The 16,147-nt window shown below is 44.1% G+C and overlaps 1 protein-coding gene and 1 long non-coding RNA gene across 3 annotated transcripts in view; one reads left to right on the top strand and one right to left on the bottom strand.

Moving 5' to 3' along the window:
- Positions 1–16,147, top strand: part of LOC117367932 (collagen alpha-1(I) chain-like) — a 539,431-nt gene that overhangs the window by 269,581 nt on the left and 253,703 nt on the right. For both annotated transcript variants that reach the window (XM_033961051.1, XM_033961050.1), the window contains exon 12: positions 8,948–9,055. In XM_033961051.1, the coding sequence (XP_033816942.1) occupies positions 8,948–9,055 (108 nt within the window). The remainder of the gene's footprint in view (positions 1–8,947; positions 9,056–16,147) is intronic.
- The window catches only part of LOC117367933, a 109,939-nt gene continuing 103,236 nt past the window's right edge, over positions 9,445–16,147 (bottom strand). Inside the window, exon 4 of the long non-coding RNA XR_004540882.1 lies at positions 9,445–9,690. This is a non-coding gene — a long non-coding RNA (uncharacterized LOC117367933). The remainder of the gene's footprint in view (positions 9,691–16,147) is intronic.

The following is a 16,147-nucleotide window of genomic DNA, read 5'->3' as shown; positions in this document are numbered from 1 at the left end:
CAGGGGTAGGGAACTCCGGTCCTCGAGAGCCGTATTCCAGTCAGGTTTTCAGGATTTCCCCAATGAATATGCATTGAAAGCAGTGCATGCAAATAGATCTTGTGCATGAATCAGAGGAATCCGGGGCAGCGCAGAGAAAAGGCAAGGTCGGAGAGGGGAGGAAGCCAAACCGGAGAGCAGAGGGGAGATAGCTGGATCGGGGTAGCGGCGAGAGGTAGCTCCGCCCACCCCCACCGCGTCAGAGGTCGCGTCGGAGCCCGGGCCGCCCCTTTAAAAGAAGGGGGGCCAACGGCGCACGGCCGTTCGGCGCTTCGCGAAGGCGAGCGGCAAAGGCGCTCGCCTTAGCGAGAGCGCCTTCGCGAAGGAGCCTTGAGAAGGAGCCCAGGCAGCCCAGCAGCAAACCTAACTTTAACCTACAAAAAAACCTACAAAAAAAAAAAAATATATATATATAAATTTCTTCTCTCCACTTACTTCTTTCTCTACCCCTTCGGCTTCTCATTCTTCTCTCTCTCTCTACCCTTTCAGCTTCTCATTCTTCTCTCTCTCTCTTTATCCTTTCAGCAACTCATTCTTCTCTCTCTCTCTACTCTTTCAGCTAGCTGCACGCCGGAAACCACTCTCAACCACCGAGGGACCGTAGGAGCAAGGAGAAAGAAATGGAGGCTACAGGTACCCAGCAGAGCTACCCAGTTTACTGCATCGAGTGTCATATGTATGACTACCTCCCCTCCGGGAGGCGGGCATACATATGCAGTCGGTGTCAGGAGCTGGATAGCCTGAGGATGGAGGTCGGCAGATTGAGGGTCAAGGTCCAGGAACTGGAGGGACTACGCAACACAGAGGAGACGAGCTGGTCAAACAAGGACACAGACGGAGCAGGCCTCATTGTGGACCAGGTGAGGGACCTCGAGAGATTCATCGAGGAGGCCTATAGGAAGGTGGAAGGACAGGACCAGCAGCTGCACAGACGGATGTCAGCAGACGAGACCCAGGATCCACAAGGCGACACCGGGGAAGGACCTAGCGGAGGAACCACACAAGAGGAGGAGACCGTGACTCACCGAGACCCCGAGGGAGAGACACCACACTACACAGAGGACACGGACCTGAGACAGAGGAGGTTGCTGAGGAAAGGGAAGTCTGCTATTGTGGTGGGAGACTCGATCTTGAGAGAGGTAGATAGTCACATAGCTGGAGGAAGGGAGGACCGGCTAGTGACTTGTCTCCCAGGGGCCAAGATACGAGACGTCACTGATAGGATCGAGAGGATCCTGGACGGAGCAGAGACAGAGGAGACAGCGGTGATAATCCACATCGGAACAAATGATGTGAGCCGGAGGAACTTCAGCATGGCCACGCTGACTGACCAGTTCAAGGTCCTGGGACGTAAACTGAAGCGGGATACCCGGAGGATAGCATTCTCAGAGATCCTGCCTGTACCGAGAGCAGATGCAAAGAGGCAGGCAGACCTCCAGGCTGTGAATACATGGTTGAGGAGATGGTGCCAGGAGGAGGGCTTCCACTTTGTGAGGAACTGGACGTCATTCTGGGAAAAGAGTAGGCTCTACCGGCGGGACGGCCTGCACCTAAGCACAGAGGGAACTAGACTACTGGCCGCCAATGTGAGGAAGGAGATCGAGAGGGCTTTAAACTGAGGAGAGGGGGAAAGCCGACAGCTGATCTGATGTTGACGCTTCGGACAACAGTATCCAGAACAGATGCTGAACGGGCTGACTGCATAGAGGAAGTAGAGAGACCGATGGATCTTATGATCAGACAGCGAGGGAAACAACAGGTAAAGGGAGCTTGCTGGGAGGAGACTAAGGGGCATGGGGACACAAGGGGACTGGGTGGCACAAGGGCGAAAACGGAGGGCAATATAGGGGTGACACAAGGCGAGGGGGATCGAACAGAGGCCAGGGCCCAAGAGGGGGCAAGAAAACCCGGAGGAAAAGCGGGGAAGTGGGGTGACGGGAATGTGGGGAAACTGAAAGCTACGAGGGTAAAAGCTGAGGGCAAAGCAGAAATACAGGGAACAGGAGAGGCGGCCCAGGTATATGCAGAGGTGGAGGAAAAACGACGGGACCTGCGATGCTATTACGCAAATGCAAGAAGCCTCATGGCCAAAATGGGTGAACTAGAGGTCGTGGCCAAGGGGGAAGACCTGGATATAATTGGAATTACAGAAACATGGTGGACAGAGGAGAATCATTGGGATGTAGCGCTGCCGGGGTACAAACTCTACAGAAGGGACAGGACCCACAAGAAGGGGGGAGGCATAGCACTATATATAAAGGACTCTATCTACTCGGTCGGGATGGATATGGCAACGAAGGCAGAGGGGCTGGAATCGCTATGGGTCAAATTGCCAGGAAACAAGGGTGCAGGCATAAAACTGGGGCTGTACTATCGCCCACCTGGTATGCCGGAAGGAGTCGGACACGACTTGGAAGCTGAACTGAGACAGGAGTGCAGGACTGGAAGTGTGACAGTGATGGGGGACTTCAACTACCCGGGGATAGACTGGAGTACGGGTCACTCCAACTGCACTAGGGAAACAGGATTTGTAGAAGCTGTGAGGGACTGCTTCATGGAGCAACTGGTCAGGGAACCGACACGAGGGAGTGCTACTCTTGACCTCATCCTGAACGGATTAGGGGGGCCTGCAAGTGGGGTAGAAGTGGGAGGACCACTAGGCAACAGTGACCACAATGCGATCAGATTCACATTAGAAAGGGGGACACCCACAGTAAGGAGGACCGCAACAACTGCGCTCAACTTCAAGAAAGGGAACTACGTTGCTATGAGGGAAATGGTGGGGAGGAAGCTCAAAAACATCTTTAGGATGGAGACTGTGGAAAGCGCCTGGACCCTATTCAGGGACACCCTGCAGGAAGCACAAAGAAGGTACGTCCCCAGTTTCAGGAAAAGCTGCAAGAACAAGAGGTCAAAGGACCCAGTTTGGATCTCAACAGAAGTAAAGAGGGCAATAAATGACAAAAAAGTATCCTTCCGGAGATGGAAAAAGGACCCAACGGAGGAAAATCACCAGGCGCACAGGAATTGCCAAAAGGAATGCCACCGAGAGGTTAGAAAAGCAAAAGGAAAATACGAAGAGGGGCTGGCCAGGGAAGCGAAAAACTTCAAGGCATTCTTCAGTTACGTAAAGGGGAAGCGACCAGCGAGAGAGGAGGTGGGGCCGTTGGACGATGGGGATAGGAAGGGAGTGATAAAGGAGGATAAAGAGATAGCTGAGAGGTTGAACACGTTCTTCTCGTCGGTTTTCACGAGAGAAGATATATCTAATATACCGGACTCAGAGGAGCTCATGAGTGGGGAACAGGCTGAAAAATTGGAGCACATAGAGGTAAGTAAGGAGGATGTCCTCAAACAGATAGACAGGTTAAAATGTGGCAAATCACCGGGTCCGGACGGGATCCACCCAAGGGTTCTGAAGGAACTAAGACAAGAAATAGCGGACACAATCCAGCATGTTTGCAACCTATCCTTAAGAACTGGAGAGGTACCAGAGGACTGGAGATTGGCGAATGTCACACCTATCTTCAAAAAGGGATCGAGGGGTGACCCCGGGAACTACAGGCCGGTGAGCCTGACTTCAATTATAGGGAAGATGGTGGAAGCTATGATCAAGGACAGCATTTGCGAGTACATTGAGAGAAATGGCCTACTGAGAAAAAGCCAGCACGGATTCTGTAAGGGAAGGTCGTGCTTAACGAACCTTCTGTACTTCTTTGAGGGAATAAGCAGTCGGGTGGACAATGGGGAACCCGTCGACATCATTTACCTCGATTTCCAAAAGGCTTTCGACAAGGTTCCACATGAAAGGCTGCTTAGGAAGCTGTGGAACCACGGGGTGGGAGGGGATGTGCACAGATGGATCGAGCACTGGTTGTCGGGTAGACTGCAGAGGGTCGGAGTAAAGGGCCAATTTTCTGACTGGCGGGGAGTCACGAGCGGTGTGCCACAGTGATCGGTGCTGGGGCCGTTACTCTTCAACATATTTATCAATGACCTGGAAAAGGAGGCAAAGTGCGAGGTTATAAAATTTGCAGATGATACCAAACTGTGCGGCAGAGTTAGCTCCAGGGAGGAGTGTGAGGACCTGCAAAGGGACCTAGACAAGCTGGAAGACTGGGCAAACAAATGGCAAATGCGCTTTAACGTGAAAAAATGTAAGGTCATGCATATAGGGAAAAAGAACCCGTTGTTCAACTACAAAATGGGGGGGGCAATGTTGGGAGAAAGCAGTCTTGAGAGAGACTTGGGTGTGCTGGTGGATGCATCACTGAAGCCATCTGCACAGTGCGCAGCGGCCTCGAAAAAAGCAAACAGGATGCTGGGCATCATAAAGAGGGGCATAACAACCAGGACGCGGGAAGTCATCATGCCATTGTACCGATCGATGGTGCGTCCTCATCTGGAATACTGCGTTCAATATTGGTCGCCATACCTCAAGAAAGACATGGCGGTACTTGAGAGAGTCCAAAGGAGAGCAACGAAACTGGTAAGAGGGCTGGAACACTGCCCATACGCCGAGAGGTTGGACAGGCTGGGGCTCTTCTCTCTGGAAAAAAGGAGGCTCAGGGGTGATATGATAGAGACCTTCAAGATCATGAGGGGCATAGAGAGGGTGGATAGGGACAGATTCTTCAGGCTGAAGGGGACAACAGGTACGAGGGGGCATTCGGAGAAACTCAAGGGAGATAGGTTCAAAACAAATGCAAGGAAGTTTTTCTTCACCCAAAGGGTCGTGGACACTTGGAATGCGCTACCGGAGGAAGTGATCGGGCAGAGTACGGTACAGGGATTCAAACAGAGACTGGACAGATTCCTGGGGGATAAAGGGATCGTGGGATACTGAGAAAGTATAGAAACCCAACCAGGTCGTGCATGTGTAAGACCGGAGGGCTAGGACTTCGATGGGAAGATAAGACTCATCAGGAAACCAAGGTGGCATGGGGGCCCCTTCTGATGATTTAGACAGGTCATGACCTGTTTGGGCCGCCGCGGGAGCGGACTGCTGGGCTAGATGGACCTATGGTCTGACCCGGCGGAGGCACTGCTTATGTTCTTATGTTCTTATGTTCTTATATTCATTGGGGAAATCCTGAAAACCCGACTGGAATACAGCTCTCGAGGACCGGAGTTCCCTACCCCTGCACTAAACCATCTCTCTCCCCTTCAATCCATTCAAAATTCTGCTCCACAACTTATATATTCTGCAAGTGTCACATTATCCCTCTCTTCAAGTCACTTCATTGGCTCCCTATCTATTTCTGCATACAGTTCAAGCTCCTCTTATTGACTTACAAGTGCATTCATTCTGCAGATCTTGTGAGGCTTTCTACCCAAGGGGGTGTGTGTGGGTGTGTTGGAGGTGTGTTCTGGGAAGGCTTAGATTTGGATGTCTTGAGACAATAATTGATTGCTTCACAAGACATCCTACCTAGACAGAATTTAGATGTCCGAGGCTAGACCTGTTTTAAAAGCATCTAAGCGCCATAAAGGTACCCAAACTGATCAGATGACCACAATAGGGATTAACTCATGACCCCCTCCCCCACTTCCAAAAACCTGAATGAAATGACCCCCTCCGCTACCCAAAAAATCTGAATGAAATAGTACATACTTATCTCTAGAACATCTGGTATGGGAAAGCCTAGTAGAGCATCACACAGCTGTCTTAAGTAGCCTGGTGGGTGGGCTAGTGAGCCATGGAAAGAAGGAATGTCTTGCACTTAATGTTTCTGTGGTCGAAAATGGCATATAAAGTTTAGACGTCCTAAAGTTGGATGTCTTGTTGGCCAAAACATCTAAATAGGTGATTTAAAAACATTTTTTGGACTTCTAGCAGTTTCACTGATTTCAAAAATGTTTTTTTGTTTGTCCTCAACTTTGGATGTCTTGCATACCTAGGGCACAATACAAGAGATAGGACATGCCCTGAGGCATCACATATAATCCAAATGCCCCAGCATCCAAAATTTCAAACAAACATGTTTGTTTTTTTTAAAACTTTGTATATCGTGTAATAGCCAAAAAGGTTCCAATCGGTTTACAATATATAATTCAAAACAATATTGAAAAGAACTCCATTACTGAAGTCATCAATTCCACTGACATATGAGGTAGTCATATGTGGAACATTATTGCATATTAAGCCCAAAATGGACCGCTATAAATGTCATCTTTTCCTAATTATGACGGGATAGCCATGCAAATGGTAATTCGTAATTGGAAAAATTATGATCGCCTCAATTTTCCTTTTTGGTGGGCGAATTTATGCTCATGCTGTAGAAAATTAATGCTGACATGTTGGGGCATAGCAGTTTATTTAAACTGGTTTGGGGCCCGTTGACGTCTTTTATTACTTCATTATAGTTGTCTTTAATTTTTGTTTATTTCCACACACATCCAGGGAAGGTTGAGAGGGTGGGGAGGGGTGGGCTATTTCTTAGCTTTGTCTTAATCCTTGATGAAATGTAATGGAAGGAAAGGGGGGGATTTATTCTTTATGCAGTGTTATTGATTATGATTAAGCATTTAACTTGCTGATTATTATAAATATACGGTTATTGCACTTTTGTTGGTCTTAAAAATCAATAAAGATTTATAAAAAAAAAAGAAAAAAAGAAAAGAACTCCATTCAAAAATAGAAGAGGAAAGAAAAGAAGAAAAGTGATTTTTTTAAAAAGTTAAATACTATTTCTATAACAATCAAATTATCAATAATATAAATTAACTAATTAATACAAACTAAAAATTGTATTAAATAAATAGCTGCATAAATACAGATTGCAGTCCCAAACTCATTTCTTGAATTTAAAAAAGCCTCAGTGTAGGTTTGAAAGCTCTGATGCTTATAAGAAAGCAGAGCAAACAAAACAAAACTGCAGATCTGTACAAGACGTAGGCAAAATTTATTAGTGACAAAAATATATGCAAACCCTTTTACCAATCAGGGGACCCGACACGGTCCATGTTTCGGACAAACCTTCGTCAGGGGTCCATGGTAAAAATAGAGGGAAAAAAACCAAAAGTCACAAAAATATTGTATAGTGGCAGCAAAGTATAAGCGATGTCAAGGTCCGTCACTGTAAAAAGCCAGCCACACACCATCATTTGGGTGTCCCGTGTGCTAATGAGTGCCAAATTAATTTGTGACAAACAAAGTTCACATCAAATAAGTGGAATGCCAGTAGTCAAATGAAAATCAATTGTCATGTGATGCCTCTAGTGCCAAGCCTGCTGACCCAAGGAAAAAAGAGGATAAACATAAACAATCACAAAAACCTCCGTGCACTTAGCTGACTGAAGCCACTTGTTCAAGCGATACGGAGGCAGCCCGAATTCTTAATGTTCAAATGTTCAAAATTCAGTTGGAGTCCTGTATCCACACGGTTCAACCCGGCAGGGTTTCAGAGCCAAAGCCCCTTCCTCATGAACCGGACAGGGTCAGATAACACAGCCGCAGGTCAAAAAGTGAACGGCATCAACACTGTAATATCATCTGCATAGATAAATGCAGTAGAATTAAACTTCTCAAGCTCATAACCCAACAAATATAAAAATATATTAAAAAGAGAGGGGATTAGGGGAGAGGAATGTGAGGTAGGACCAAAACTATTGAATTACAACTCCTGAAATGCCTGCTCTTGAGCAGAAAATGTTCATGATTGACAATGTCATTTCAGCTTAAGTGCTGCTGTTAAAGGGACTACTAACTCCCTCTTCTATGGAACTGCGTTAGCGGTTTTTAGCGCAGAGAGCTGCACTGAATGGCCCGCGCTGCTCCCAACGCTCATAGGAACTCAATGAGCATTGGAAGCAGCGCAGCTCTCTGCGTTAAAAAAACACTAGCGCGGTTTCGTAGAAGAGTCTATCATACACATTAATGCTTTGTATGATTTTTGGAAACCGCTTAGTTTGTAGGCGGTGAATACATTTTTAAAATAAATAATGACAACCATTGTATATGCAGCCAGTGTTGGTCAGAAGAATGCTTCTTGCCCGAGGTTCCAGCTTAAGAGTTCATCCTTGATTTCCAAATTTGTATGTTAAGACACACAGGGAAGATTAACCTTTATAGAAGGAGGGAGGATTAGAAGTTATAAATTATCTGGAAAGGTGTGAGCGAAATCTAAATGAATAAATCTATATCCTTAGGGCCATTGAAGGCTAGGTACTGGCCAGTTGCAAACATCTGGAAGGAGTTCACTAATATTGTCCAATGATGAGTTTCTAAACATTAGCAGCCTTGGTTGGTTTGATTAAACGAGCAGGAATGTGATTTGACACACCAGCATAAACAGGATTCATAGGGGTGAATAGTTCTTCTTTCAAATTAACAGCAAATGGCATCTGGGACACTGATGTGGATAAGGAATGAAAAGAGAAAGAGAAAGATTCTTTAGCTGACTGGGGGGGGTTTCTGAATAGGTATGATGAAAGTTTCATTTTCTTAAAAAAAAAAATAGTAACTCTTGAGCACAATTATGTAGTAGGGCACTTTAGAATATCATTCTAACTAGCTAGGTTGGAAGTGAAAGGTGACGATATCAACTGATTTATTGATCAGATTGAATTCCTATGTATTCACTGTATATTGAGAAGAGATGTTATAAACTCCTGGGTAGCTAGCCAATGGCAACTTTTACGTTATAAGGGGGGCACTAATTGACAGTGGTGTAGTTTTGCCACTCTGCTTGAACTTAGATCAGAGGTGCAGTCACTACTGAAAAAGCCCATTAAAATGCCCAGGGCCAAACAACAGTAAAGGCCACCTGCTGTTGCAGGGTAAGGTTCTGCCTTTGGAATGGGATCCTTCAATCAAGACTAATGACAACTCGGTTGCCATTAAGTCTCGTGACTGTCTGTCATACACATTCATATTTCCTTTAATGCCTTTCTCTCTCTTTTGTAGGGCGAGTTTGGTCCACAAGGTCTCCCAGGATATTCAGGTTTTCCAGGGTATGATGGTATCCCTGGATTAGATGGAAAGACAGGGCCAGCAGGACCACCAGGAGAGCAGGTGAGAACCAAAAGATTTTTAGGGGTTAGTTAAATGATATGATGCAGCTCACTGGAGAGAAAAAAAATTATATACGAGTACATATATTAATTATAGTATGTTGTACAATTATTTTGTAAGGGCACAGATCCCTAAGTTCTGTTTTACTGGTCTTTTAGGAACTTTGGGGACAATATGGAACACTAGTTAACTAGTCAGGAGATGTTCCTACCCAGTTAACTAGCACTGAGTGGATGCCAACAGGATATTCAATGGCATTTTACCAGATAATACAAAGTGGAACACAAGTTTCTGGATGTCCAGGAAATATTGTTTATTGATTCACATAATCATGTTAAAAAAACCAAATCAAAGCAACTTCAGGATTTATTTAGGTGCGAAAGTGTCTCTGATAGTACAAGCTCCCATGAGTGAGACTCAGACCCAGAGAACAAACAACGAAGGTGACTAATTGGTGCTCAATTTCCTTTATTGTTTAATATGACTCGACACGATTGTGTTTCGGCCCAGAAGGGCCTGTCTCAGGAGTCTTGAGTAATGATGACGAATCATAAAATATAAGGTTTCATAATCTTCTCGGTAAAATCTTCAGACATCCGATTCTGTAGTCGAAATGTGTCGCTGTCTCTGTAGATCTAGTAGATTTAAAACAAACTGGAAAAAATATTTCTTCATACAACATGTAATTAAACTCTGGGATTAGTTGCTGGAGAATGTAGTGAAATCAGTTAGCTTAGCGGGGTTTAAAACAAGTTTGGATAATTTCCTATAAGCGACGTCCATGAGCTATTATTGAAATAGCTTGGGGAAATCCACTGCTTATTCCTAGGATAAGCAACATAAAATTTGTTTTATTAGTTGGGATCTAGCTAGGTACTTGGGAACTGGTTTGGCCACTGTTTAAAGCAGGATACTGGGCTTAATGGAGCTTCGGTCTGTCCCAGTATGGCAATTCTTATGTGATGTTTTATATGTGCAGAAGCAGCCCATTGAAGCATGATGGATAGATTACCTGGAAGACGGAGAGCTCTAAAGGGAGTTCCAGGAGGAATGCTGCCTTTAAGGGGCAAAGAAAACTGAACAAAGATTGGATGAGAAACCTTAAAAGGCAGATGGAGCAGAAAGGCAGGGCTGCTGGAAAATGTAGTTCAAAGAGCCTTGACAAAGAATCAGGAGAAAGGTAGTGGCACAGAAGCTAGCTATCGGTAAACAATTAAAGGACACGGCTGAGCTTAATTATAGAGCAGCTGCAAGGAATAGGAATGTTTATTGTTTATGGAAAGCTTCTATACCGCTACTAATGACTGGGGTTTACATGAGCTTCTGTAATGGTGTAATGTCTCTTAAGGACAGACACAGGTAAAGAACATGGACCTAGATGCAGAGGTGCGCACAGTTTTCAGGTGGGGATCTGAAAGATACACAGTGTAGTTTGGAAGTAGATTTTGTATGGTCATGGAAAGTTGGGCTGGCTTGGAAGGAAACTAACACTATACCTTGCTGGGATGAAACTAAAAACTGTGGCTGTGCAATGAACATGATGGTTTTTTTTGTTGTAGTTGTCTATTGTGTGTTCTGGAGAGCTGAGCTGAGGGGTACATACGGCAACTCTTAACAATATTTTCGGAGGCCCTAAAATAATAATAATAATAGTTTATTCTTATATACCGCCATACTCAGCGAGTTCAAGGCGGTTTACATCGAATTAGATTAGGATCTGCATAAACAGGCAGATTTACAATTATTTATCAGAATTACAGCTTTAATCGAACAAGACAGAGGATGTGGAAAGTAGGGAAAAGGGGAAGGCCTCATGAGGGAGGCGGAGTGGGGAGGCGGTGAGTTATTGTCGGGGGGGGGGGGGACAATTCGGGTCTTGTTTGCTGAATAGGTAGGTTTTAAGTAATTTTCTAAAGCCGAGGTAAGTGGGGGCCTCGAGTATCATTTGTGCTAGCCATGGGTTCAGCTTAGCTGCTTGGAAGGTGAAAGTTTTGTCCAGGAATCTTTTGAGGTGACAAAGTTTGAGCGAAGGGAAGGCGAACAACTGAATATGACGGGATTTCTTGTTGGTGCGATAGAGGTTGAAGTGGGGGTTGATGTAACTTGGAGAGGAACCATTTACAGCCTTGTAGCAGAAGCATGCGAATTTAAAAAGGACTCTAGACTCGAATGGCAGCCAGTGAAGTTGGTGGTAGAAAGGGGTGACGTGTTCCCATTTCTTTAGGCCAAAGATGAGGCGCACGCCGGTATTTTGGATTATTTTTGGTCTCCTGGTTGTTTTCTTCGTGGCGTTAAGGTATATGATGTTGCAATAATCTAGAATGCTGAGGATGGAGGATTGTACAAGAAGGCGGAAAGAAGTGTCATTGAAGTATTTTTTTATGGTGCGAAGTTTCCAAAGTACAGAGAAGCTTTTCCTGACGATGAGGTCGGTGTGATTTTCTAAGGAAAGATTTTTGTCCAGCGTGACTCCCAGGATTTTTAAGGTTGGTTCGAGGGGGAAGGTCATTCCTTTCAGTCGAATTGTAGCTTCCTTGATTTTGTCATTGGGGGTGGCTAGGAAGAATTTTGATTTGTCGGGGTTTAGTTTCAGTCTGAATGATAGCATCCAGAGTTCAATCTGGTTGAGAATGTTTGTAATGTGGTCGAGTATTTCTTGTGAGAAATTGGTTAGTGGGATGGATATTGTGATGTCGTCTGCATAAATGAAGAATTTGAGCTTGAGGTTATGAAGAAGGTTACCTAGGGAGGCCAGGTAAATATTGAATAGGGTGGGGGATAGGGGGGAGCCCTGCGGGACCCCGCAGGTGTTGTCCCAGCTATAAGAGAAAGAATTGTTCTTGCATACCTTGTAGGATCTATTTCTTAGGAACCCCTGAAACCAGTTAAGGACCTGGTCTGAGATGCCAATGTGAGCCAGGCATTCAAGGAGAATGGTGTGGTCTACCAGGTCAAAAGCGCTGCTCAGGTCAAGTTGTATGATCAAGGCACTTGAGCCCTGACTAAAGAGCGTGTGGAGGTGGTCGAGAAGGGAGGCTAAGATGGTTTCAGTGCTGTGGTCCGTGCGAAAGCCTGATTGATAGTCGCTTAGAATGTTAAATTTATCTAGGTATGCAGAGAGTTCCGCCTTTACCAGCCCCTCCGCTATTTTGGTGAATAAGGGGATACTGGCGATCGGTCTATAATTAGATGGGGAATTAGGTGGTTCTTTCGCATTTTTTATAATAGGGGTGATCATAATATGACCTTGCTCAGACGGGAAGTTTCCTGAGGATGATAGGTAATTAACCCATGTCATCATTTTTGCTTTGAAGTGGGGGGGTGCAGTTTTCATGATATTTGGTGGGCATGTGTCCAATTTGCAATGGGAGTGTGTGTATTTGTTGTAGTATGAATTGAAGGTTTGCCAGTCGATTACTGCGAATTGTTTCCAACTAAGGTCTACTCTGACTCCTAAGTCTGGGTTTGATAAATAGATGTCCCTGTCCATGTCCCTTGTTAGTAATTCATCTGGATTCCCAGAGCAGTGAGATCAGAGGGGAGGCATGTTGGTAGTGTTCAGACACTTCACAATTGGAGGTGTTGTAAGATTTTGGTTTAACCAAATGCCTGCTGTGTTGTGACATACAATAAGAGTCCCCAGAGCTACAAGAGAAGGCGCCCTGAGATGCATTCAGCAGAAATCTTACAAAGATTCATTTTGAGAGAAAACATATCCTAGGATGGTTTTATACAGTTTGTGGAAGAGTGGAAATATATACGCTCCGAGGAAATCTTTATCTATAATAGAAGGATTTCTGCACCAACAGATCTGGTCTCAGGAATTGCTTCTAAAGTAAACTCTGAGGAAATCTCTGTATCAGCCAATGAAAAGCTGCATGCAAGGAAGCTAGGCATAATAGTAAAAGAGAAAAACACTAGAACAGCCATAATCATAGGGGTGAATTGTGGAACGATAAGAAAAAAATTCAAGAAAGGTGGTCGGAAGCCATAATATGGCAAAAAGAAACAAATATTTCCCTGAAAGAGAAGAGGAGACCTCCAATTGCACGATGAACTGCATCTTTTCTGCTATGGATATAACTCCAAGGGAATGTACATTATTTCAAATACCTTAATAAAATATTTTAATTTTGGAAAGCTCATTGTGGAGTGAATTTCTGCCTAACATTCAGCACTATTTTGCCAGCCGGGAACAGCTCCTGGCCAGCTAAATAGCACATATCTGGGAAGCAGGTGCTGCTATCTGGATAACTACTTTGGGGTCATTGGTGCTGCATTTTTGGACCCATTTCAGCTGTCTGTTTCTAAGCAACTAGCTGTTTCAGGATATCTACCCCAGCTGATTCTCCCTTATCGCCAACCGTACCTACCTTACTCTTCCAGGTGCAGCTAATGTCTCGTTACTCCACAGTAATTACAGAGGGAAAGCTGATACTTGAATCTGTGCGTTTCATTTTTAATCTTGCTTCTTCTTGATTTCATGTTATAAAATCAAGGGTAGTTTAAATTTACTTTTGGTGGGTTTGACAAACAGGACTGGAGAAAGGCGGATGTTGCCTCTCTGCTCAAGAGTGGAAGCGAGGAGGAGGTTGGGAATTACAGGCCAGTTAGTCTGAGTAAACTAATGGAAATGCTTCTTAAGCAGAGGTTAGTGAGATTTCTAGAACTGAATGGTACTGCAGGACCCGAGGCAGCATGGTTTTACGAGAGGCAGATCTTGTCAGACAAATCTGATTGATTTCTTTGACTGGGTGACCAAGCAATTGGATATGAGAGGGGCACTAGATAAGATGCACTTGGATTTTAGCAAAGCCTTTGGCATGGTGCCTAAAGTGATTGACTGGATTAAAAACTGGTTAAATGTAAGGAGGCAGAGGGTAGTGATTAATTGAGTTTGCTTTGAGGAAAAGGATGTTGTTAGTGGAGTGCCATAGGGATCTGTCATTGGGCTGGTGAGTGATATTGCGGAAGGACTGTCTGGTAAAGTTGTTTTTGCAGATGATACCAAAGTCTGTAATAGGGTAGACATTCCAGAGGGTGTGGATAACATAAGGTGGGATCTAGCAAAGCTGGTTTTTAGCAACTAAGAATTAATCCTAAAAAAATGCAGGGTCATGCACTTGGGCTGCAAAAATCCAAGAGTACGATATAGTATAAGAGCTGAAGTACTTCTGTATACAAAAGAAGAGCAGGTCGTAGGGTGATTGTGTCTGATGATCTTAAGATGGCAAAAAAGGTAGAAAGGGTGATGGTCAAAGCCAGAAGGATGCTTGAGTGTATAGGGAGAGGAATGGCCAGAAGGAAAAAGGAGGTGATAGTGCCGTTGTTGTATAAGTCTCTGATGAGGCCCATTTAGAATATTATGTGCAATTCTGGAGACTGCACCTTCAAAAAGATATAAATAGGATGGAGTCGGTCCAGGAGGCTGCTTCAAAATTGGTTAGTAGTCTTTGTCATAAAGTGTATGGGGACAGGCTTGATATCTCAATATGTATACTCTGGAAGAAAGGTGGGCGAGAGGGGATAAGATAGATACGTTGAAATATCTCTGTGGCATTATTGTACAGGAGATGAGTCTTTTTCAAATGAAGGAAAACTCTGGAATGAGAGGGCATAGGATGAAGTTAGGAGATGATAGATTCAAGAGTAATCTAAGGAAATTCTTTTTTATAGAAAGGGTGGTAGAAGCGTGGAGACAGACTGTGTCTGAATTCAAGAAAGCATGGGATAGGCACACGGGATCTCTTAGGAAGAGGAGGATATAGTGGATGCTGTGGATGGACCATTCAGCCTTGTTCTGCCGTCATGTTTCTATGTTTAATCTTCCCTTTGTCTGGTCCCAAGATTATTTCTTTAGGGTAAAGTAGTTTTGAAATCAGTTTTGTTTCTAAATGAGTATGTTTCTTGGTTGTTTAAACACTGCCATAAATACAAAAGTAATTTTTATAACATGAAACAAAGTTGGAGGCCTAAGAAAAGCAAAGAAGTCTTCTATAAAAGCAGGGCTGCCCAAGTCCGGTCCTTGAGATCTACTGGCAGGCCAGGTTTTCAGGATACCCACAATGAATATGCATGAGAGAGATTTGCCTGCACTGTCTTCTTGGTATGCAAATCTCTCTCTCTCATGCATATTCATTGTGGATATCCTGAAAACCTGGCCTGCCAGTAGATCTCGAGAACCAGACTTGGGCAGCCCTGTATAAAAGGATAACCCTGCTTCAATAGAAATCATTTTTTTAACTTAACTTTCAAATTTAGCTAATATTCGATATACTGCCCATCAGTAAATAGCCATTTAAGCAGTTTACAATAAATTTAATAAAGATAGAAAAGAACTACAATATTCCTGTAGAGAACAAGGCTTCCATTCTGCATCTGAAAGAGTCTCCCACTGTACCTGCCAACAAGCCTCCTTTTACGAAACTGCGATAGCAGTTTCTAGCACGGGGAGCTGCGCTGCTCCCGATGCTCATTCAGTTCCTAAGAGCGTCGGGAGCAGCGTGGGCCATTCAGCGCAGCTCCCCCCACTAGAAACTGATTTCACAGTTTCATAAAAGAGGGGGTGAGTGTTGAAGTTAATGGGCAATCGGAAAAAAATTGTAAAAATAAATAAGTTTATAAATCGATTTTAAATTGTGAAATGCTTGCTTCCTTATGGAGACCTAAATGAATGTTATTCCATAGTGAAGGGGCAACAACTGAGAAAATGAAGGAAATATAAGTTCAAAACAAATTTGATGATGACACCACTAATAACTCCTGCTGCAAAGATCATAGGGATCACAAGGGGATATAAGGCACAAGATATTTGAAAAGAAAGGTATTTCAGAAGAGCAAATTTTCTGTGCGAGCATAAAGGTTTTAAAAGGTTTATCCTTTGTTCATTCTTTAATTAGAAGCACACAAAGAACTTTAACTTTCTAGAAATCATTAAAAACAAACAGAGCAGCAGAAATTAGCTAATATCTATACTATATATATTTTTCACTGCAACAAGTAAAATATTTTCCTTTTTTGGACATGTGTTCAAGCTCTGGAACGCATTGCCAGAGGATGTGGTAAGAGCGGATAGCGTAGCTGCTATTAAGA

The sequence above is a fragment of the Geotrypetes seraphini genome, chromosome 10 (assembly GCF_902459505.1).
Source record: "Geotrypetes seraphini chromosome 10, aGeoSer1.1, whole genome shotgun sequence".
Lineage (NCBI taxonomy): Eukaryota > Metazoa > Chordata > Amphibia > Gymnophiona > Dermophiidae > Geotrypetes > Geotrypetes seraphini.
The sequence above is the reverse complement of the archived record's forward strand: the minus strand, read 5'-3'. Positions and strand labels throughout refer to the sequence as shown.